General features: G+C 36.1%; 1 protein-coding gene, 1 long non-coding RNA gene and 2 pseudogenes across 2 annotated transcripts in view; 2 read left to right on the forward strand and 2 right to left on the reverse strand.

The window, feature by feature from the left end:
* The window catches only part of OIP5 (Opa interacting protein 5), a 9,429-nt gene extending 6,055 nt beyond the window's left edge, over positions 1–3,374 (forward strand). Inside the window, exons 4-5 of the mRNA XM_006920473.3 lie at positions 684–765; positions 2,905–3,374. Of these exons, the coding sequence (XP_006920535.1) occupies positions 684–765; positions 2,905–3,000 (178 nt within the window). The 3' untranslated portion in view covers positions 3,001–3,374. The remainder of the gene's footprint in view (positions 1–683; positions 766–2,904) is intronic.
* Positions 3,375–5,021: 1,647 nt separating this feature from the next.
* On the reverse strand, positions 5,022–5,508 carry LOC112469549 (annotated as a pseudogene).
* Positions 5,509–6,912: 1,404 nt separating this feature from the next.
* Positions 6,913–24,287, reverse strand: LOC107196287. The gene is made up of 2 exons (XR_003042669.1): positions 24,138–24,287; positions 6,913–14,394 (listed from the first exon to the last, which is right to left on the reverse strand). It is a non-coding gene; the product is annotated as an uncharacterized LOC107196287 (long non-coding RNA).
* On the forward strand, positions 15,543–15,661 carry LOC112469670 (annotated as a pseudogene).
* Positions 24,288–24,360: the final 73 nt, after the last annotated feature.

Below are 24,360 nucleotides of genomic sequence, written 5' to 3' on the forward strand. Positions count from 1 at the left end.
TGATTAAGTAGAAATTAGGAAAGTATAGGTAGCATGGGTCTAGGAAGATAATAAATCTGTATCTGTGTATATTGGAATGAATTTGACTACCAGTCAGAAAAACCTGACTAACAGTGGCTTTAATAAGTAAAGGGTAGGAGTGGTTGGCCACTCCAGGAGTCTTCTATTGGCTTAGCTGACAGAGCTTTGAGTCAGCATCTCTGGTTCTCTTGGCCATTTCCTCTTGGTTGTAAGATGGCTGCTGTAATTATAAGCATTAAATCTATAGACAGTAGCATCCCCAACTGGAAGGAAAAAGAGTATGCGAACATGGAATAGTCTTCTTCTAATGGCAAAATAATTATTGTCCAGAACTATGTCACGTGATCTCCTTAAGCTGGGAAAGCAACTATATGACAACAAGGAATAAGATTGCCACAGTGGCTTAGAACAGTTATGGTTCATCTCCTAGGACTGGGCACACTGTCTCATGTATTCCTGGCTGGCAAGGCATGGAATGAGGCACAGAGTCTCTCTGATTTATTAATTGTGAATTTGTTTTCTCTACAAAATACATTATGAATCTTGAAATGGAAATCAGTAAGAAGGCAGTCTTTGGTTGACAGATATTCCTTTAGAGGGCAAGTTTAGTTTACTGATAATCTTAACTGTGACATGGTACTAATATTTTGTTTTCTATCTAGCTATCTCTTAAAAACAAAAGCCATAGTAAATGCATCTGAAATGGATATTCACAACATGCCTCTACCAGAAAAAGTTGCGGAGGTAAAAATTTGTGATTATTGTGTTTCCTTTATATAGACAACACCTGATAATTTGTACCCTTTTCCTCATCCCTTTAACATTTCTCACAAGAAATACTGGTTTGGTGGTGATGAATTCCTAAAGCTTTTTCTTGTATGGGAGGAAATGATGTTATTTGAAACAGTGTGTAGAGAGATGTTCAAGTCTTAAGGGTGCTGCCTAAAACAATGGAGATTTTGGTAGTAAGTAGTTAAGAGGAAGCTGGTAGTTCCATGAGATCAGGAAGCTAAACTTTAGACTAGTTCATAAGAGAGAATCAGAAAAATAGCTAAGAAGAGTCTTCCTGGAGTTGCAACAAAAAAAGATTGGCCTTAAGACTGCCCCTATAAAGTGGGGGTAGGGTGGTGGTGGTGGTGGTGGGCTGAATTTAATTTGATTAGACTGTGGCTCAATTTATGTCCCGGGGCATTGTTAAAAACAATAGAACAATCAGCCAGCAATTAGTGGAGGCTAACAGCTGGGTATGATGCTAATGGAGGCACACAGCCTCCTTAGAGATCTGGGAAACAGACAAAGAGAGCCCTGCTAAAACCACTGTAATCCCAGGGTGACTGCACAGCCCAAGACTGTGTCCTCTGAGGAGTGATATCAGAGGCTGCACACTGTGAGGGAAACCGACATCAATATAGTCTTGCCAACTCACTAAACAGATAAGCAAACCACCACAAGAAGGGGTTGTGTATCCAAAGTTGCTATAGTATGTTATGTAAACTGTCTAGTTTTCAATAAAAAATTAGACACACAAAAGTATAACCCATACACAGAATAAAAAGCAGGCATCGGAAACTGCCTTTTAAAGGGCCCAAATGTTGGATGTAGCAGACAAAGTCTCCAAAGCAGCTGTTATAAATATGTCCAAAAAAACTAAAGGAAACCATGCTTTAAAGAAGTAAAGAAAGTATGATGACAGTCTCATCAAATAGAGAATATCCCTAAAGAGAGAAATTATAAAAACCAAATAAAAACCCTGAGTTGAAAAGTACAATAACTGAAATGAAAGATTCGCTAGAGGGGCTCAGCAGGTTTGAACTGCCAAAGAAAGAATCAGAAAACTTAGATTGATGAGCTTATGAACCGAGACTAAGAGACCTGTTGGACACCATCAAGTATTCCTAAATATGCTTTGGTAGTGGGAGTACAAAAAGAAGACAGAGAAGTAGAAAAAATATTCAAGGAAATTAACTTTTCAAACTTGATGAAAAACATTAATCTACATATTGGAAACCTCAACAAGCTCAGGTAGGATAAATACAGAGATCTATACCCCAACACATCATAGTAAAAATGTTGGAATGTAGATAAAGAGAAAAAATCATGAAAGTGGCAAAGAAGAATGATTGAGCATATCCAAGGGCGCACAAGTAAGATTACAGGCTCTAGAGTTCTCTCTTTAAACAAAATTTTCTGATGAATTTTGGGTATTCTTGTATCTTAGACCATAAAAAGATTTAGTGTACTGTGAGAATTGTGTCAGAAATATAATTTATTTTGGTTAACCCTGACTTCAACATAAGACTTATTCATTATTCCCTATTCCATGATAAGTTTATTTATGAGTCTAAGTACATGAGTAATAACACTAAATTTGGTTCTAGATACAGCTATTCTAAGGTAAAAGAACTATTGAAAATTATCTAATTACAACAAATATCTCTTCTAAACCTGACAACCAGAGCTACTTTTGAAGACTATTAGCAGAATTTTAAAGAAAGGTATTTTTTATTGTGAACAAAGATTTAGAAAAAAAAGATTCTTGCCACCAAAAAAGGAGGGAGACTATTCAATAATTCTGTCTCCACAAGCTCTTACCCCACTTTATTTTGTCTTCCTTCCCAATTTTTGGAGTTTAAACCTGGTAAGAAGAAAGACAGAAGCAGTGATGCTCAGCAATGGCTGGCCTTTTTTCACGGGAAACTTTATATCTGAGGATCTTATTGTATTGAATAAACTTCTTTCAGAAATAGAAGAAATGTATTTATGAAATGTGTTCAGACATTGTCAGCTCCCAATCACTAGCTTAAACTTGAAGTGGCTTCTAGAACCAGCAAATTGAGAGTTAACGCTTAAGATACCCTGATATCTATATATTTCTTTTCCCAGCTTAAAGAGAAGATAATGTTAACGCATACTCACTTAAATTTACTCATGGAGATTCTGAAGGAAGTGACTTCTGACCAGTCCAAGCCAGAAAACTGATCCAGAACCAAAGCATGAGTTTCAATGTCAGGCCTTACTGCGGTCTTCAACAATAGGTGCTGTTTGATCATTTCTTGAGAAAGACTGACTTCAAAAATCGATGAAAAATGTGGTTTATTATGTTTGCCTCTAGGCTGATTTTTCCAAATGATTTGTGAAGCTTTTTCTAGAAGATGAGAAATTAAGGAAGCTTCTGTCCAGGTTTCATAGTTATTTGCCTTATGAACTTATTTTAGCCCCTTAGCAGTTTCATAATACTTATTTCTGTAAACATCTTTAACTATAAATTTAGGGATTAAGAAGCAATGTCCTATGAATGCTCTGACCTAAAGATGTATGGTTGGTCTGAAAATAAAGTTGTACTTAATGCTGACTACTGTGATTCCTACATGGAGCAGTTGTTATATGAATACTGAGAATAATTTTTTAAATGTAAAATACAGGTGCATACATATTCTGTAGGTAATATTCAACAAGTTGGTTAATAGTTTTTTTCTCTTCAGTTCGAAACAGCTTAATAGGATAATGAAAAGAATAATAAAACATCAAACATTCACTGAAATGCTGTTTTCCCATATTTTGCTTTATATAGCATTTTGGCTCAGTAGCTTATATTATTCATTTAATAAATATGCTAGTTGCTGGGGATAAAAGGTAAGCAAAAATAGCCATTCTCCCCTCCCTCACAGAGCTTATAACCTAGTCAGAGATGGACATTCAAATAACCATACGAAGACATGTAAAATTACAACTAGTAAATGTTTGAAGAAAAGGACATAGAGCTATAAGCACATGTAGCAGGTAACTGACCTAGTCTGGGGGTCAACATAGGCCTCTGTGAGGAAGTGAAGTTTCAGCAGTAGTCTGAAAGATAAGTAGGAGTTAATAAGGTGGTGGAGGGAACAGCTTGTACAAAGGCTCTGTGAGGCCCCTAGAAGACCTGCAGGAGTCATGGTGGGTAGAGACCAGACCGTGCAGGGCCTTACTGGACTCCAGAAGGATGTTTGTTTCTATTTCAAGAACAGTGAGAAGCCCTTGAAGAATTTCAAAGGCCTCTGATAGGATCAGGTTTTCTTTTTCAGAACCTCATTATAGTTCTGTAGAGAATGAGTAGGAGTGACTGCCAGCCTACCACTAAAGGGTCTGACAATAGCACAATCAAGAGATGATACGGCCAAGCAGTAGTACAGACAAGTTAACTTGGTTCAGATATAGCTAGCAGATTTTTTTAAATAGCAGATTCTTAACATTTTATACAGTATTAAGGATATTTTCCTTAAAAGTATTTTAAACTGATTTGCTTTATGCATTTGAGTTGCAAAATTTGGTTTTGTAAGTAAGGATGAAGCCTCTGGCAATACCAGAAAATTAATACTATATTGAATCATCTTGGGGTTTTTATTTGTGCATGGGGGTATGTCTGCCTCAATTTATGTTCTTTATCTAAATTTAAAAGGTGTTCTTATGTGGCTATTTTCTTTAACCTCTGGATTTGCCTTTTTGGTAGACTTTCAATAGAAAATTAAATGCTTGAACTTGACATCAAATTAAGCTGGCTGGTTTTAAATAGATTTCTTTTTCCAATTACAAATTACATGCTCTAGAAAAACATGCAGATATAAATATGACAAAATAACGAGTGTACATTTCTTTCCATTTTTGAGCAACATAGTGTCCTAGGAAATGAGCAGGCTCTAGAACCAGACTATTTGGATTCAAATTGTGCATTGGGTACGTACTTATTAGCCGTGAACTTGAACAATATATTTAAATTTTTCTTGTAAAAGAGGGATTAAGAAGTAATGAGGGATATAGTGAGAATTAAAAACAAGTTAATGAATATAATGTAATTAGAGCAGTGTTTAGCACATAGTAAATGCTCAATAAATACTAGCTATTATAACAAGCATGCGGATATACACATATGAGACATAAAGGCAGTTTTTTTTTTTTACTTTTATTAGCATTTATTTGATACTAAATTTACTCCTGGGTCATAAGTTGTTGTTTTTCAGTTTCTTCTAGGGTATCTTTTTCTTCTGTGCAACCTCCTCTTCTAGTTTAGGAACAATCTGCTCTTTTTCAGTAAGGATCATTTCAATGACAAGGAGAGCTGAAGGGGTTAATCCGCCCATGAGCTCTGTAAATTCTGCGCAGCATCTCGGGAGCTTTGTTTACCTGGATGTGCTCAATGACTAGAGAATCTACATTTAAACCCTTAAGTTCAGCATTACTCTGCATTTTTAAGCACGTGTACCAAGAATTCATTCTTTTTAGGCCACCGATCCTGTGTCCAGCCCCACCCCTGCCAACTCCACCATTATAATGATGGAATGGCACACATTGCTTCTGTAAAGTGACATCCTTCAGATACTTGGCTTTTCGGATATGCATACCCTTGATGGCCTGGGCAGTTTCACGAGTGTTCTTGAAGTGAACACAAAGATTTGAACCTCTCAATTTGCATGATTTTGTGGGGTTTTCTGAGTCAAGTGAATAGTGAACCATTTTTGGACATCACCTCAGGCTGCTTACGGGAAGAGCCATAAAGGCAAATTTATGTTTAACATTATTCTGCAACCTGCTTTTCACACAGTGTCTTGAACAACTTTCTATACCAGCCCACATGCACATTCTTTTTTAGCACTTGCATATGGTTCAATGAATATATCAGAATTTAACCACTCTTATATTGGATCCTTGTATCTGCATATCTGTACTGATATTTCTATAGGAATGATTCCCAAAGTGGAACAGGGTCAAAGGGCATGTGCATTTATAATTTCAATATTATGCCTTATGTAAATGTTATACTGATACTTTCACAAATTCTTTTTCCCAATTACGGTTGACATTCAATATTTTATTAATTTCAGATCTACAGCACAGTGGTTAGGCATTTATATAATTTACAAAGTGATCTCCTTGATTAGTCTAGTACCCACTTGGCACTATACAATGGAGATGGGATTTATTATAATAGTTACTGTATTTCATATGCTGTACGAATGGTTGGCTTTTTAAACATGCTTTAGGTGGTATAAGAGCTCTGGGAGTCTAACAAAATCAATGATAGGTGGCTGATATTAACAGATTCTAAGGCTACTTTACTACAGTTTGATACCATTTAGTATTTTATATGTTGAATAGTAGTTTCAAAATTCCATGTAGTTATAAGAACAATAAAATTGCATATTGAAAATCCTCGAGTTGTACTTTTGAGATCCTTAACAGCAGAAACCATCTCCGTTATTGTAACCCCCAATATCTAGTGCAGTACCTGGCAGTGGAATATATCAGTGTATGTTAAATGAATAACAGTCTTATAGACCAAAAGAAGTATTACATAGTAGTCATGCCCCAAAAACCACATAGCTTTTGTCTATTTGACAATATCCTATCCCAAGGAAGTTTGTAATAGTTTATTTCATACTTGGAAAAAAAACAACTCCTTTCCTTTCCCCTGAATCAAGGATATATTGTTAAAACCTCTTTAGTTAACTTTGTCAACATCTAAATATTAAACATAAAAGGATCTTAAATGCTTTATATATTTCAGATAGGAAGGATTCCCTGCAATAGTTGTTGTTATTGTACTTAGCTCAGTATTTCCTTAGCAGAAACATTTATTTGCTCATAGACCTAGTAAGGTTGGCCTCAAAGGTAAAAGGGGAATGGTATAAGTTTAAATGGGATGCCCCTCTTTCTTCAGATGGCTGCCTGTATCCTTGGACTAGACCTGTGAAACAGCTGCAACTTGAGTATCAGAAAACCTGGGTCCTTTCTCCATTTCATTTTTGACATATGGAGCCTACATCAGCACAGGTCTGTGGATAGGTTCCTTTCCCATCTCTATTATTTACTGCATTATTAGAAATGACCCATTCCAAGTAACACACAGTGAAATTTTAGTGCATTCTCAGCCCATGCTGCTTTATTGCCAAAAAAATATATATATACACACACACATGCGTGCAGAGTTTCCAACTCTTAAAGCAGTTCCTTTTTACATCAAAGAATAAAAAAACTCTTCTAAAATCCCAAAGATGCATAGATTAAAAAGCAAACTGCCTTTCCTAAGACTTTAAACATTCAATGAAAATTTTTAACATCACATATACCAAAGGTGCAATGAAGATGCAAAAAGCAAGTAAAATCAGTGAGCAACAACTGTATTTAACAGCACAGTACATAAAAATCTATGTGAAGGGTACTCTAATATGAATATTTTTTACTTACAAAGGATGAGTGATTTTAGGGAAGCGCCAAGACAATTATTTTTAAGGACTGATGACAATATATTACAAGAATACCTTTTTTATCTCTCGGAGAAAAATGTATTTTTATCGATGGCATAGCATACCATCACCATGGGAGACAAAATCTTTTGAAAATTGTTAGTAACCTTAAGATATCTATTCTGACTTAGGTGATTTAGGAGTATGGGTTCCTGGAGAAATCTATAGTATTTGGTATAACTTTTAAAATGCCACAGGAGAAAAATGAGAAATCTTTATTGGATTCGTTGGTTGGCAGACGTTTTCAATGAATGGCAAAGAGAAAATTTACCTATGGGATGACATCTCACTTCCTGTATTTGAGTGGAGACCAAACCCTGCAATGGCTACAAGTCTAATTCAGTTCTTAACTACTGGAAAGTTACCATTACACTTAAATATTCCCAAAGGTATCCAGAGTGAACTCCCACAGCAAAGGAAATGAGGTTAAAATAATTTGGAAAAATTATTTTTCAACCTGGAAGGAGTCTAGTAAAAAACATCTAGTCTAATCCTGATTTATATTTAGGCCTCTTTCAGATATAATGAATTCCATTTGTACACTATTTGTCATAATCACTTGTAGTTGTGAGTTATTCCAAAGTCAGAAATCTTCTCAAAATTTTAAGCTACAATATTTTCTTCATCAAACAAGTAAATGGCAAGGTTTCCTTTTTTTCCAAAATGTGAAAACTTGCTCCTGTTTACCTAGTATCAAAATCTTTAGGCAACAAACTATGCACTCTGACCAAAATATCAAGAATAAAACTATTAAAAATAACAAAAAAATTCTTAATACAGTGACAAAAGACAAACCAAACCACAGATGTCATTATTTTCAGAACTATTTCCACAAAATGGAATGGTCTCCTTTGCTGTGGAGATCTTTTATGGCTGGTCAATACCAGTACTATACAAAAGTTGCCTAGTTATCTGAAAATCCTGGAATGTATGAAATACATGCATATTGCCTCTATTCATTTCCAAGACACTAGTTTAAAGAGATGCAAACTTAAGCTACATACACTTTGAGACAAACTCCATACCTAATTATTTCACAAACTCCACACCGGTATTCCCTACTTTCCTACCCTTTCTGAAACTCTGCACACCTTTCTGATTATTATAGACATAGCAGCTTATTTATTCAACATGCTTAGTTTGTGCCTTTTGTATTGTTTTAAAACATGCTTGGGGACTAATGGAACCAGGCAAGAGGTTAGAGGGTAAGCACTGTTATGCTCTATTACTGACAGTTTGAATGTGTTGTGGTTCCCCCTGTTTATCTTCTAGCTCCCATTTTCAATGGAAGTAAGATAACTTTTAATTAGAAAATGAAAAATAATCCAAACAATAAAGTCAAGCTATTTAAATCTCTATTGCTTCATTATTAGTAAATGCACATATATAATTACTAGTAACCACGTAACACTGGACATTTTCAGTCATGCATTAGAATATTAGTACTCTAAAATCAAAGTCATGGGCTTGCCACTATTGCTTGCACTTTCATCAGACCCAATTTTAATAAACATGCAAAGTAAACTCCTTGATTCAGATTACAAGAAATAACAAGGATACATGCAACTCCAACCAAAAATGTGGGTTAATAAAGTGATTGCTTAGAAATGCAGGCTGGTAGTCTACATCTATCACACTACTTCAGAATAGAGGTACAAAACACAAAAAGGGTTAAAATTAGGACCACTGTTCAGTTGTAAAAGGCTTAACTGCAAATCCTGGTCCTTTTGGGTAGAGAATGATGTAAAAACTCTGGGAAAAGAATCAGGAGATGCACAGTCTTCTTGAGCGGTAAGTTTTCTTGGCCATTTATTGAGTGCTGTATCGTAGAGAAGCATAGGTGGTGTAGGGATGGTGAAGATGCTCTTGAGCAGAACAGTTTTTCTGGTTCACATTAATGAGCATTACCTGCACAACTCCCTGGGGAAAAGGAGTTTACGAACAGCAGAGCTAATACAATGTAAACTCAAAAATGCCCTGAAATTTAGCATAGCCCTCTGCTTTTGAAAACTGTTGGCCAAGGGATCCTTCCAAATATGGTATAATTAATAGCCAAGCAATGTTCTGAATAAACAAGTAATTTGCTTGCACCAGCAGCACCATGAGAATGTAAACTCCTGGAGGCCAAGGGTCTCTTCATATTTTGCATATCACGGGTATACAAAAAGTAAACATGAGACCACAACATTGAAAAGTAACTGCATACTTTGAGACTACCAAAACTTGTAGTGCATTTCAGCATTTAGAACTATTAACATGGCCATCAAGGGTCATCTTTAATTGTTCTAATTAAACTGTTGACATCACAGTAATATGCAGTGGTGTCCTCATGATCATGCAAATGCCTGAATATTCCTGGTTATTCCAATGTCTCTAATACCACTGACGTACGTGTAGGATATATAAAGAGGAGCTATAATCAATTTAATATAGCCTTCTCCCTCTCGTTTGGAGTTGCCATATAAGAATTAAATATTCAAGAGACTATTTTCTTAGATCTACTTCATTTTTAGTCCCCCTACCCCCACCGTTGGAAAACAGGGAACACAGACCGAATCTTTTCTGGGATTTTCAAGATGCTAAATGGACAAGTTGACATGAAGTAAAAGGGAATAAGAAGTCACCCTTATTCCACTATTGTACCCTGATGTGAGCTGTACGATTCCTCAGATCAAGAAACTAGTTTGCTAGGTTCTTCTTAAAATAAGCAGTCACAGATCATAGGCCTATACTAGCAAATCTACTTTAGACAAGGTTAAAAAAAAAAACCCAACATATTATCTTTGGTTATTCCCTTCAATCCTTTTGTTTTATACCTTTAAATTCTAACTCCCCTAAACTAACCATAGGCATAAGGAAAAGCCAGCAATCCAAGTTATTGGTGTTTTTTTTAACCCTAAATACACAAACAACAAACTTTTCCTTTTTAAAAATGCACCCAGAAATGAATGGAGAAAGGGTAGGTGACAAAGCAAAAAGTATGCTATTAGCCTGATGTTAAAAGGAACATCATAAGCAAAATCCCCACATGACAGCTTCAGTGGGGCTACATTAGGAGTACATTTGTTTCCAGGTTAAGCACTAGAAAAGTTTCATTCAATGGCTCTAACCCTCTGCTCTAGGAAACAAATAGGGTCTTGAACTTACGCAAAGGTTGCTATTTCTCATACACTGATATAGTCATATACATTCATAGTTTTAAAAGTACCTTTTTATATGCTCTTTATCTAGAACATTTTTTTTTGTGCAACTGTTAATCACAGAGCCTCACAAGCTCAAGTAGTAATACTTATTCTACTGTACAACCTTGTTAATGCAGCCTATTATACATGCAAAACTTATTGCTACCTCTTGAAAATTATTCATTTTATGGCTTTTTTTTTTTTGCAATAGGAAATATCCTTTCCTATATACTGTGCTATTTTGCATTCATTACCTATTCAGAGGTATTTAAAAAAATATTTAAATGCTTTTCAGAAATGGATTCTCACAGGCACTAAACTACTTGAGCCAAGAGTACAACTATTGAAAATACACTATGAGAATCTGAACCTGGGTCCCTGGAGATCTGCTGCCAAAGAATCTACTTATCTAAGCTTGCTTCTACACATGAGACTCACCACATTAAAATAGTTTTGAATTTCCTATTATGCTAACTGCACAATCTGTGTCAATAAATCCTGAACTCTCCTAATACCAATTTTTAAATAATCACCTCAGAAAGCTGCCATTTCCAAGTTTGCAAGGCAGCTTTTAGAAGGAGGAATTTCTTTTCTACAGAAAGCTATCTTATACCTTCAGAATAAAAACCTTTTATGTCTACAAGGAAAGAAAAAAGTGAAAGCTGTTTAAGGTGGCTTACTGTAACCAAGCAAAAGTTATTTATTACATGGCAACCTGGGTAGGCTCCATTGGCTACTTTTCAAATTCTCATGAAAAGGCCTGGAATCCTATCGATACACAATTCAGATTTAGAAAGAGGAAAAACCTGCACAAATTAACCTAAGACTACTGACCAGTGTTCTTCCATTAACACGTAGCATGCTGCAGACAGGAAATGTAAATGGTGTGCAGATTAGAAAAGCACTCAGTTAAGCAATTAACATAGCATATTACTAAAAAATGCAAAATATACTTTCTTGATGCAAAAGGAGTAGGACAAATAATAAACCTATAAGACATACAATGTGTAAACAGCATAAGAACTATCTAACCTCAAACTGAGAGCAAAGCGGAATCAGGAAATGGGGCCTTATTTTGATTTGAGGTTTCAAAAGACAAAAAGCTTGAACATCCTCAAACACAGTATTTCATATTGTAACCCCACATTTCTATTCATAAATGAGTCTTTCTGGGCTAATCTCCTTTCCCCAGGGAGAATATCATGGCTACAGAAACTTATGAAAAGAGAAAAGGTATAGATTTTCCACTCTTTTTACACTATTGGTTATTATAACAATTCATCCTGAAGTTTAAATAATTACTAGGCTCATGCACTAACCCCTAATATGGCACTACAAATATGCTACCAAGCACTAATGCTTACAAAACTATACACATCTCAAAATGGAAGACATTGGTGATTTTGTTGTTCTTCAACAACTTGTAACATTTGTCCACAAGTATTAAAATATACATATATATATATAGTTCTATTGCACATATCCCATTTTTAACTTTTTAAAAGATAAACTTCCAGCTAACGTAGATGAGCAAAAGGAAGTAAACACGGCTATAGATCGAGGCACAGTCCTGCCTAAAATTATAGCTTTTGCCATTAAGAAGTGGACCAAAATAGACCAAGAAAAAAACAAAGATGTATTTACATAAATGCTGTGCAAGTACAACTGGAATATACATTTTGTTAAATGCCATCTGATGACAAGATGCAAAAACAGGAGCAAGCATTAAATGGTGGTTCTCTTAGCTGTGAATGAAAAAATATAAAGCAACTGGAGAAGCTGAGTGTGATAATAGATTCAAACAAGTGGGCCAGAGATGGTTTCACTGGTGCTGATAGTACAAGGTCTCTATTTCCTGCCAAATGATCCTACCCAAAAAGTTGCCAAAAGGACACAGGGAAGATGAGTAACAGATAATTGAAGGTACAAATTCTCCATAATAATCTCAATGTACCAATGGAACCCATGTATGTAAGTTCCATTTTATCTTTAACAATTCCAAAATACTAAAACATGAGGAAGTGGCTAGGAAGTTACTTAAGTTACCTTTACCCAGTTTTCTGCTATGTTTTACCATTCAGTAACTGCCCTCCATTGAAAGAAATATTTTACTTATATAATTATTTTACTAAAACCCTTTTTATGCCAATTCAAATTGGCTGACCAATTAAACTAATCGTGGAATGTGTTCAACATTTCTCATTTTTGGCCATTTCTATTATTCTCAAATCTTGGTACATCTGGCCTAAGTTTTCAGGATCACAGCATGTATGGCATTGGGCAAACATTCCCCAATTACAGAGATGATCTAGGGTGATTTGTTCTTAAATTCACCTAAGAAGTTTTAAATTCTCTACTCAAAGACTCAAAGTTTTCATTTTTCTTATGTAACACCTGAACAATTTATACACTGATCCTCTGTTGATTTTTAAGCAAGAACAGCTTTACACTATATAGTCTGTTCATCATATAGTATTAGTTTCAAGAGAAAGTAAGATCCATATTTTTTATTGGAACTATTTTTCTTGTTTGAGGTTTTTTTTCACAACCTAAATTTCTTCTAAATCTACACTGACCCAACCACAAGTTTGAGAACATTGCTTCTTAGGCCCATTCTGTGATGAGAAAGTTCAGTTCCAACTGGGGAAAGTTACCTGAGTCCCAGCCTTTTCAGCTTAATATTACAGCTACAGTCTAGAAAAATATATCCAAGTATAGATTTTAGGTCAAAAGAAAAAAGTTATTTATGCTTTCACAAAAAAAGAGAGCTACAGAATGTAAAACACCATAAAATGAGGTGGAGCTGCATAAGGCATTTTCACTTATTTTTCTTAGAAGGGAATTGTATTGAAACTTCTCCTTTCTTCCCCATTCCTCCAGGTCCAGTGTTGAAGGAAAGATATACTGTAGGGTCCATCACATCTTCTGAACAGAAAAACCACTTATGCCACTTTTCTTCCAGCCTTAGCAGCATGGAAAACCAAGTCTCAAGTGCTATATAAAACTCCACAAAAAAGAATGAGAGGTGAATACGGTTCCATCGCTAGACTCAAAACTTTTGTTTCCTTTTACTAACCTTTCACTAAACCCCAAAATGCATTCACGGGTTAGCATTTTTCTGCATAATGCAGGTTCTTCCTTAGAAGAACAACAACGACAAAAACGTTTTAAAATACCAAATGTCCAAAGTCTTCTAAGAACAACAGTTCCTTCTCTAGGAGAAAAATCCCTCTTCTTACCAAAAATTTGGACTTACGTATGTAAAAATATTTATAGAGACTCATGGTTTATTCACATATGAAATTAACCTTGATATTTTTTCTTCCTTATGCTTCTTTATCACACCAAATGTTTTATTGCAAAGTTGGACCTTTGTTCTTATCCAGTTAATCGATGTCACAGGATGAACCAGGATTTAGAGGAAAAAATGCAATTTTTTAGCATTTCTTTCATATCAAATTTCAGTACATACTTGGAATTCGCTACTGCAGTCTCAACTGTGCTTATCATGATAGTGGCTGAAACTGGAAGACATTAAAGAAACCCTGATGTCATCCATAGTTGCTATTTACACAGTCTTCTTGTTGGGAACAAAAGGTAAAGAATTCACAAATACTACCATCTAAGCACCTATTTCAAATCAGCCTTGAGCTTGCAAAATAATTTCTTTACAAGTAAGCAAACTGCAGCAGAAGACACATGTCAGTTGCTTCTTTCTTCCTGGAGAAGTCGGCATAATGACTGCATCCTAGCAGTTCTCTGTGTTGAACTGAGAGGCGGAAGAATAAAGAAAAGCAGTCTTTTCCAATCCAAATCATGGAGGTAAAGTATAGAGAAGGGATATCCACACTTCAAGATTAGGCAAAGTGGCTGGATAAACGAAGGACCCACTCCATGAAACAACAGAGAAATACCTGGAAATACAAAATAAATTAAAAACAAGAAGGTTAAAATAGGTTTCTTCATGAGCTTACTTTTAAAAATATTTAACACATAGAAAGAAGACAATATTTTGGATTACACATTGTATCAAAGAAAATGTCCAACCATAACACCAAATTTAGTATCCTCATCAGAGAAGCAGTAGCCAGAAAAAAAATACATAAACATGGAACAAAAAGCTAGATTTATACAAAAATTTTAAAGTGAGATATACACATCAATTTCCTGTTACACAAATAGAGTGATGCAACTCCAAGTTTTACAGCCATAATCCTATATAAAATATTTGTGTTTAAAAGCAGTATTATACTCCAAATTCGATGTCTAATACTTATTACTCAAAACCATATGAATCATCTTACTCTGAGTTATCTTCAACTATATAATACCAACACTGAACACTAAAAATTTTATAAAATATAAAATGCAAGCATGTAGAAACATTGCTGCTAAACATAATACTTATAAAACTGCAAGTATCTGCAAAAGTAAATCATATAAAAAGGACAAATGTTGTATAATTCCACTTATATGAGGTACCTAGAATAGGCAAATTCAAAGAGAAAGTGGAATAGAGGTTACTAGGGTCTGGGGGAGGGGGAATGGAGAGTTATTGATTAATGGGTACTGCGTTTCTGTTTGAGATGATGAGTAAGTTCTAGAAACAGACAGTAGTAAAGGTTATACAACAATGTGAATGTATGTAATGCTATTGTACATATAAAAGTGGTTAAAATGATAAATTGTATGGTATAAGTATTCTATAATAAAAAATAAAAAATCACAGATACATATCAAAAGCTTAATAAGTTACTCTGGCTTGCAAACATGGCTGATAGCGATTAGCTAACTAGTATTCCTACCCTTCCATTTTTAATATGTCACATATTAAAAAAACACCTCAACTCTAAACTGAATTTGAATAATCTCTTTTGCTTGAAAGTGAGAGTTCTATGAGCAGTGAACACACAGTGCACTATATATATGCCTTACTGTTGAACTGTATACCTGAAACTTATGGATTTCATTAATCCATCTCACCATAATAAAAATAAATTTAAAAAATTAAATTAGAAAAAAAAGAAGACAAGACAGTTCTGATTCAAAACCTATGAAAGGTGTCTACAGCCATGCCACCCTGAGCACACCCGACCCTGTCTGATCTCGGAAGGTAAGCAGGGTCGGGACTGGTTAGTACTTGGATGGGAGACCACCTAGGAAGACTGGGTGCTGTAGGCGTAAAATAAAAACAAAAACAAAACTTATGAAAGGCAAATGTAAATTAACTCAGAATCAAATCAAGAGGAAGTGAACTACAGAATTTGCATTTATTGCAAAAGCAGCAGTGAAGTAAAAAGAAAAAACCGATGATCCACAGACAGGCCTTTAGAACTTTATGGGCAATGGGGATATTTCATTACATAAGCTTACTCAGGCTAATTCAAAGCTTGCACAGCCACTAAACTGTTAGGCAGTTCGATTCTAAAGAAAAGATAATTAGCATAATGTTGAGAGGAAACAAAGATACAGGCTAGTTCTTTCCAGAATATATAAAGCAAACGAGCACCAAAGAAACCTTTAAAAGAGCACATTTTCTTAAAGAAACCTGTCTAGATTCCTTTAAAAACATATTCCTTCAGTAGTATCAATAAAATGCATACATTCATCATATATAAACTTCATCTCCCAAACAATCTATATCTTAGTATTAGGCAATAATGCTAGAATATCATAAGCTTGTATTTTCTTCAAAATACCCAATTTCACATCTCAGACATGACTATCCAATTTTATCCATTCTAAACACACACATATATGTATCACTAACTATAGTAGCTCAGTATAAAAGCCAAAGTTCGGAGGTGGCTCCATAGTGTAGTGGTTAGCACGTTTGCTCTACACGCAGAAGGGTCATGGTTCGCACTCCCGGTGGAGCCACGGACCATACCATACCCCGGGTGCACCATGAGTGTGTGTGAGAGGAGACGCCCCGCCTTCAGAGTTCTAGTTCTTAAGGGGAAATGGCAACATCCATAGGTCAGGGGTGGAAGGGCGGGTGGAAGGGTGGGTGGGGGTGGGGGATTAAAGAGAGGGGAAAAAAAAAAGTAAAAGCCAAAGTTCTGACCAAAGAATGACCTATGATTCCCCATAAAATCTACACCATCCCCTTACACTGTATCTCTTCTGACCTCAACTCTATCTCTTACCCATCATGGGCTCCAACCACAGTGGACTGCTTGTTCTTCCTGGAATGTCAGGCATGCTCCTACCTTATAGCCTTTTTACTGGTGTTCCCTTTGTGAGAAGACTCTTACCTCAGGTATCTTCACCTTTACTCCAATGTTATTTTCTTAATGAGGACTACTTTGAGCCCCTCTTTAAGATTATACTGTCCTCCCATCCTACTCACAGATACACTGCCACTATCCCCCTTTACCTTACTCTCTACTTCTCCTTTTATCCATAGCATATAACATTAATCTACTACATAAGGTACTATGTTTCTCATTTACTGTCTTGTCTAAAATGTAAGCTCTGTCTGGAAGGAACTTTTGTTTACTGATGAATCCCAAGTACTTAGAATAGGGTGTGACCCATGGTAAGCACTCTATAAAAATATATTGAATAAATGAATGACTAGCAGGGCTCTTAAATATACTTAGCCAACATGACTTAAAATTTAAATAAAGATTATAGAGTTAGGTGAAGAAACTACAACTATGCACTGATCTACAAAATTTACAAATAGAGCCCTGTAAACTTGGTACCTAACTAGGCACTTCTGGGTCTCTGTAGCTACCTGCTTAGTGCTGTTGATTACATAAAGTCACTTTGTATTAGGAAATCTGACTTATTGGGAGGATGGGAAGGGCAAACAACTTTCAATTTAGCACTTGGGCTAGCTAGATCTGAGTCAATGACTTTGTGTGGTGTCAGACTCCAAGATGGTCCCCAGTTATTGCTGTCTCCTGGTATTCACGTTTTTTTAAGGTCCCCTCTAACAAAGCATCAAGGTTGATCTATGTGACTACTGTATAATAAAGAATTTAACTGGCTTTTGTCCTTGAGAGGGAGACTCCAAATCTTTAGAATTTACAGTAAATGAGCCAGCATAAATTAAACAACACACTCCAAAATGACCAATGGGTCAAAGATGAAATCACAAGGTAAATCAGAAAATATCTTGAGAAAAATGAAAACAAAAACACAACATACCATAACTTATGGGATGTAGCCAAAGCAGTGCTAAGAGGGAAATTTATAGCTGTAAACGTTTACATTAGGAAAAAAGTTATCAACAACTTAACTTTACACCCTAAATAACTAGAAAAAGAAGAAACTAAATGCAAAGCTAGCAAGAAAGAAAAAAATAAATATATGCGCTAAATAGAATAGAAAACAGAAAAATAAATAAAATCAGCAACACCAAAAGTTGGTTCTGACTGAGTGGCAATCCATGAATTTGTAGCCAGTTGGTCAGAAGTTTGGGTGGCCTGAGAATCCTCCAAAATGCAATTGGCATCTAACATGAGGGCAGTCTTGTTAGAGACCATGCCCTTTGATTTGTGGGGTCTGCATTAACTCCAGATGGTGTCAGAATTTTACTGAAGTACACTAGTTAGTGTCAAAATAGTGACCAACAGAATGAGGAGAAAGTGATAGTGAGTGACTTCTGAGGCAAGGTCACAATGGATGGGGCTGTGACTTTTGCCTGTTCTCCTGAGAGAAGCCAGCTGCTGTATCATGACGACACTCAAGCAACCCTGGAATAGGCTGACATTGGAAGGACTGAGGCTTTAAATTATCAGCAATAATTTGCCAACCATGTGAATGAGCCACCGTGGACTCAGTTCAGAAGACTGCCACCCCAGCCAGTATCTTGACAGCAACCTTATAAAAGACCCCAAGCCAGAAAGCCCCAGCTAAGCTACTCGCTGATTCCTGACACACAATCTAAAAGAGTTTCTGTCATAAAAGGATGGTTTTTATCAAGGATGTTGAGCGTTTTCTGAGATAAGATTTTTATCCTTCATTCTTTGATGTATCACAATGATTGGTTTATGGATGTTGAACCATCCTTGGATTCCTGCAGTAAATCTCACTAGGTCATAAAGTATCTCAATGTAATAAAATAGCCCAGAAATAAATCCACACCTATATGGTCCATCAGTCTGACAAAGGAGACAAGAATATACAATGTATACTATAAAGAGATGGTAAAGATGCTGGGAATGTTATTTGGCCATAAAAAAGAACAAAATCTCACCATTTGCGACAACACAAGTGGATCTAAAGATTATTATGCTAAATGAAATAAGTCAGACTAAGAAAGACAAATACTACATATGAGCTCACTTATTCTATGTTGGATCTAAAGAACAAAATAAATGAACAAAACAGAAACAGACTCATAGATAACAGAGAACCAACTGATGGTTGCCAGAGAAGAGGCGGGCTTGGGGGAGTCCAGGTGAAAAAGGTGAAGAGATTAAGAAATACGAAGTGGTAATTCCAAAGTAATCATGGAGAATCTACCTTAGAGAATGCAGTCAATAATACTGTAACAACTATGTATAGTGCCAGCTGGGTACCAGACTAATCATGGGGATTACTGCACAAATTTTATAAATGTCTAACTACTGTGCCGTACATCTAAAACCAATAGAAAAGAACACTGACCGCCAACTGTCATTTTTAAAAATCATTAAATTGGGGAGGAAAAAGCAAAAACAAGGGGGAATTATAATTCTTGGCAAAAGAACGTAAGACACGCTGCCTACCAGAGACTCGTGTCAGACTGAAAGACATGCACAGACTGCAGGTAAAGGGATGGGAAAAGATATTTCATGAAAATGGAAACAAAACAGCAGGGGTAGCAATATTTACATCAGACAAAACAGGCATTCAAACAAAGGCAATGAGAGACACAAAGACATTTCATAACGATAAAGGGATCACTCCAAGAAGATATAACCCTTGTAAGCACTGATGCACCCAACATAGGAGGACCTAAATAAAGCAACTATTGACCAACATACAGGGAGAGAGCGACCATAATACACGCACAGTGGGAGACTTTAACACTCTGTTGACATCAATAGACTGATCTTCCAGACAGAAAAGTAACTAGGAAACAGCAGTATTCAGTGACGAACTAGACCATATAGACTTAATTGATATTTTTAGAGCATTTCACCCCTAAGCACCGGAATATACAATCTTATCAAACACACATGGAACATTTTTCAGAAAAGACTACACGTTAGGCCACAAAAAAAGTCTCAATAAATTTAAGAAGACTGAAATCGCATCAAGAGTCTTCTCCAATTACAATGGTATGAAACTTAAAATACAAGAAAACACACACACACACACACACACACACACACACACACACACACAAATGGATGCCAAATAAGATGCTACTAAACAATGAATAGGTTAACAAGATCAAGAAATCAAGATACCTTGAGACAAATGAAAACACGATGACTCAGAATCTACGGGACACACTGAAAGCAGCCCTAAGAGAGAAAGTCACAGCAATACAGCCTTAACTCAGGAAACAAGAAATGTCTCAAAAACGATCTAACCTTCTACTTAAAGGAACAGAAAAGGAAGAACAAACAAAGAAGGACAGAAATATAATGAATCATTAATGAATACTTAGAACAATTTTAGGCCAACAAATTCAACATGCTATAAGAAACGGAGCAATTTCTAGAAGCGTGTAACCTTCTAAGACTAAAACAAGAAGACACAGAAAATCTAAACAGACCAATTACTACCAATGAAATTGAAGCAGGCATCAAAAAACTCCCTACAAATAAAAGTCCAGAATCAAATGGTTTCACAGGTGAATTCTACCAAACATTTAAAGAATTAATACCTATCCTTCTTAAACTATTTCAAAAAACTGAAGAAAGAAGAACTCTTCCCAACCCATTTTACAAAACGAGCATTGTCCTGAGACCAACACCAAACAGACATCTTGGCAACAATGAAACCTACAGGCCAATATTCTTGATGAACATGCATGCAAAATTTCTCAACAAAATATTAGCACACTGGATTCAACAATACATTATAGGATTATACTCTATGACCAAGTGAGATTTATTGCATGAATACAAGGGTGGGTAATCTGTTACATATCAATATATAACTAATACACTTTGCTTCCTCTAAGAACAAGAAGAATGATAATATCATGAGAGTTAAATATGCCTTTCTTACTTTGCTATGTAAATAAATTCAGAACACATTTCACAAAATACAATGGATATCAGTGTCACTCAAATTAAGTTTTTAACTGTCTTATTAAAAAAAAGTGCTGCGCTTACTGGACAGTTCCTATCCCCAGATATAGACTATACTAATGTAAAATTAGTGCCTGAGCAAAAATTTAACTTCTTAGTCATTTACCAAGTATTTATTAAGTGCTTCCTTTCTTTGAATATTTTAAATTATTTACTTGAAAGGTATCAAATGCATATGACAGAAAAAGGTACTAGAAGGTATACAGTGTTTTATTTTTTGCATATCCTTTTAGATATTCAACAACTACATAATGTCTGTATAAGTAGATTTATTCCCTCCCACAAATGACAGCACACTATACACCTTATCCTGCAACTTGCTTTTCAATTTAATGTATATTAGAGATCATTCTCTATCAGAATTAAAGCTACCTTGTAGGTTCAGAAGCACTTGCATTTATTTACATCAGTTTCCTATAGCTCAATATTTAGATTGCTACCAATATTGTGCTATACCAATGTCAAATTTCTATTACTGTGTATCTAGACTTAATTAAGGTTCTACATACAAGCAATAAAGCCTCTGCTCTAAAGGCATATAATAAGCCTATCACCTAAAGGGCATTTGGCCCCCAAAGTTTCTATTCCTTTTCTTAATACTGGGGGTGGGCGGGAATATATATATATATGGTTGGAATTTAACTTTTTTCAACTTTTTAAAATTGTGGTACAATACAGTTAACAGAAAATTTATCACCTTAACCCTTTTAAAAAAGTTCAGTGGTATTAAGTACATTCATATTGTTCTGAAAATATTACCACCACCATTCTCGGTCTTTTTATCTTACAAAACTGAAACTCTGTACCCATTAAAAAAACTCCCCATTTTCCCTCCCTGGAGCCCCTAGCAACCACCATTCTACTTTGTCTCTATGATTTTGACTAAGTATCTTATATGAGTGGTATACAAGATTTTAATCCTTAAAGCAGTCTTAGTTTGAATGATTTTCATATAATACGATCATGGTATATGACTAAGTAGATGTTATGGGTTGAACTGTGTCCTCCCCAAATTCATATGTTGAAGTCTTAAGCCTCAGTACCTCAAAATGTGACCTTACTTGAAATAGTCACTGCAAAAGTAATTAGTTAAAATGAAGTCATAGTGGAACAGGGTAGGCCCTAATCTAATCCTACTGAATTTAGGACACACCCACTCAGAATACCAGTGAAGACTGGAATTATGCTGCCACAAACCAAGGAACTACCGAAAGCTAGGTCTGGAACAGATCCTTCCCTTCGCCTTCAACACTTTGATCTTGATGTATGATTCCCAACACTATGAGACAATTTCTGTTGTTCTAAATCACTCAGTTTGCGGTACTTTGTTATGGCAGCACTAGGAAACTAATACAGTAGGTATGAACCCTATTTTGCAGATAAACTATTGTCAGTTATGAAATAAACAAATATCACCTCTTGCTCTTTAAACAGAACTTATTCTGTGGTGAATTCAGAAGATATCAACACTTGGCACAGAATAGACTCATACCTAGGAATATTAAAGGTATACTGAAATGCTTTAGAAATTGAAAGATTAAAATATCAATATTTGTCTATAATTAAAACTTAAGTGTATATATTATAATATTTGCCTATTAACATTTTATCAGTTGAACTTCAATCTAATTAAATTGGTATTTTTTCTTTATCCAAAAAAAATTATTGGTTTGGGCAAATGGTTGTTTTTCTTTCTTTTTTATACTTAATTCATTGCTTTTGCTGAAAAGGCTTAGCTTAAATATCAATAATTTACAGTCAAATTTGATGTTTGTCTTCAGTTAAAGCTAACGGTTTATTGTTCCACTTCTTTCTAGCTATTATTAAACTGCTTAAACAGTATTTGGAAGTATTACCCACTATTTTACTCACTTGTGAAATCCTGAGTTCAGAATTTTGTTTTCTTTCTGAGATGAATATAAAAGTACCTAAAAGTCAAGGAAAATGTTTTTCCAATGATAGGGAAAAATAAAAAGAACATTACAAAAAGGATACAGCTTCCACTTGTTATATGCACTCATGTGCAAAATTATTCAAATGAATCAAGCTATTCTAAAAAACACTAGCAAAAATAATTCAGAAGAAACGATCAGAAGTTTTTCCTCTACCTGCACTGGTATTAATTTTATAAAGATGTCAAAAGTCTTGGAGCAGTGGTTCTCAAGTTTTTATGGAACACTGTCCCCTCTGATGAGGATGCTAAGGACCCTCTTCTCCCCATAAAAGACCTCTTTTTTAGTATAGATGACCACTTCCTTCTTGTTTGTAAGGTATGAAAAATGTTCTCTTCCTTTCCTCTGCCCCCTTTTTTCTTCTCCTAGATGAAATTAAAAAACTACTCCCAACAAAATCAACAGAAAGGTCTTATTTGGAACTGGTTCTTTACCTCGTATTTTCAGTTCTGCTACAACCAGGGCCAGCAAAGAGCATACTAGAAACATTCATTTGTATTATATGTCATTTGAACTGGGCCCAACTAACATGCCAGTTTTAAACGGATTTCACCAATTCATAAATCTAATAACCGGAACCTTTCCCAGAATTTAACTGAAAGACCGAGTGAGGGGTTATAACAATCCAAATTACAACGAGATACCCCGTAATGTTAAACAGAAATCGAATACAAATGCCTGACAACACTTTGCAAGCCACATTACCCAAATTACGTTCTAATAATTCCCCAAACTCATTCTCGACATAAAAAATAACTAAAAATTGTACACTGACTTCTTTAGTTCTGCATAACAACGGTAAATTCTACCGAGACTTATAGAGTCAGCCGAGATTAACAGGCCATTAGGCAATTATCAGGTCGTACAAGGACAAAGCTGCTTACTCAAATCTTAAGTTGGAGAGGTAGGAGTGGGAACGAATAAATATATTAAGGGTAGCAAAAGAACGTGAAACATACACAGACTCAAATTAAAATCATGGGGTGTACGTGTTAAACAAAATCTCAAGGGCAACGGACCAGAGACACAAAATACTGCGCCGCGGTAGGCCTAGATTGATACCGGGGCCTCAGGCAAAACAGTGACCACAAAGCCGTGAGGCGAGGACTATAATCAATAAAAGATATTCTTCGAAAGGTAAACCGATGGCCAACGCAGCTGCTGCCAGACGTACACTCGCGTGGATGCAATTACCGGGGGAATTAGCCGGCAACCGAAGGCATGGTACTAAGACGGAGAGCGGCGCGTCAGAGACAGAGCGGTGATCCGACAGACCCCCAAAGGCGGGTGCGGCCGCCCTGGGACAGCTCCGGCAGAAACCCACATTGGCCGATGCCCGCGCCGGCTGCAGGAAGGCTCCGCGCGCTCCCGTACCCTGTACTTCGCCGGGTTGGGCTACGCCACCACTTACTCGTTCCCCCGTCACTGGCCTTCTAGGCTTACCTCGCACGAGCCAGCAGAGGCACTCGACTGCCTCAGGTCCGGCCCACCCCGGCCCACAGGCCGGAACGCCACAAACCCCGTCACTCCGCCATCTTTGCTCCTTCCCAAGGCCGCCAACCCTGCGGCGGCCGTTTCCACAAGCCCCGCCTCTGCTGCTGCTCTTGGGTGCTGATTGGATGATGATTTGCGGAGGCGCGCTCTCCTTCCGTTGTAAGTTGGTTAG

This window comes from Pteropus alecto, unplaced genomic scaffold (genome assembly GCF_000325575.1).
Source record: "Pteropus alecto unplaced genomic scaffold, ASM32557v1 scaffold86, whole genome shotgun sequence".
Classification (NCBI taxonomy): Eukaryota; Metazoa; Chordata; class Mammalia; order Chiroptera; family Pteropodidae; genus Pteropus; species Pteropus alecto.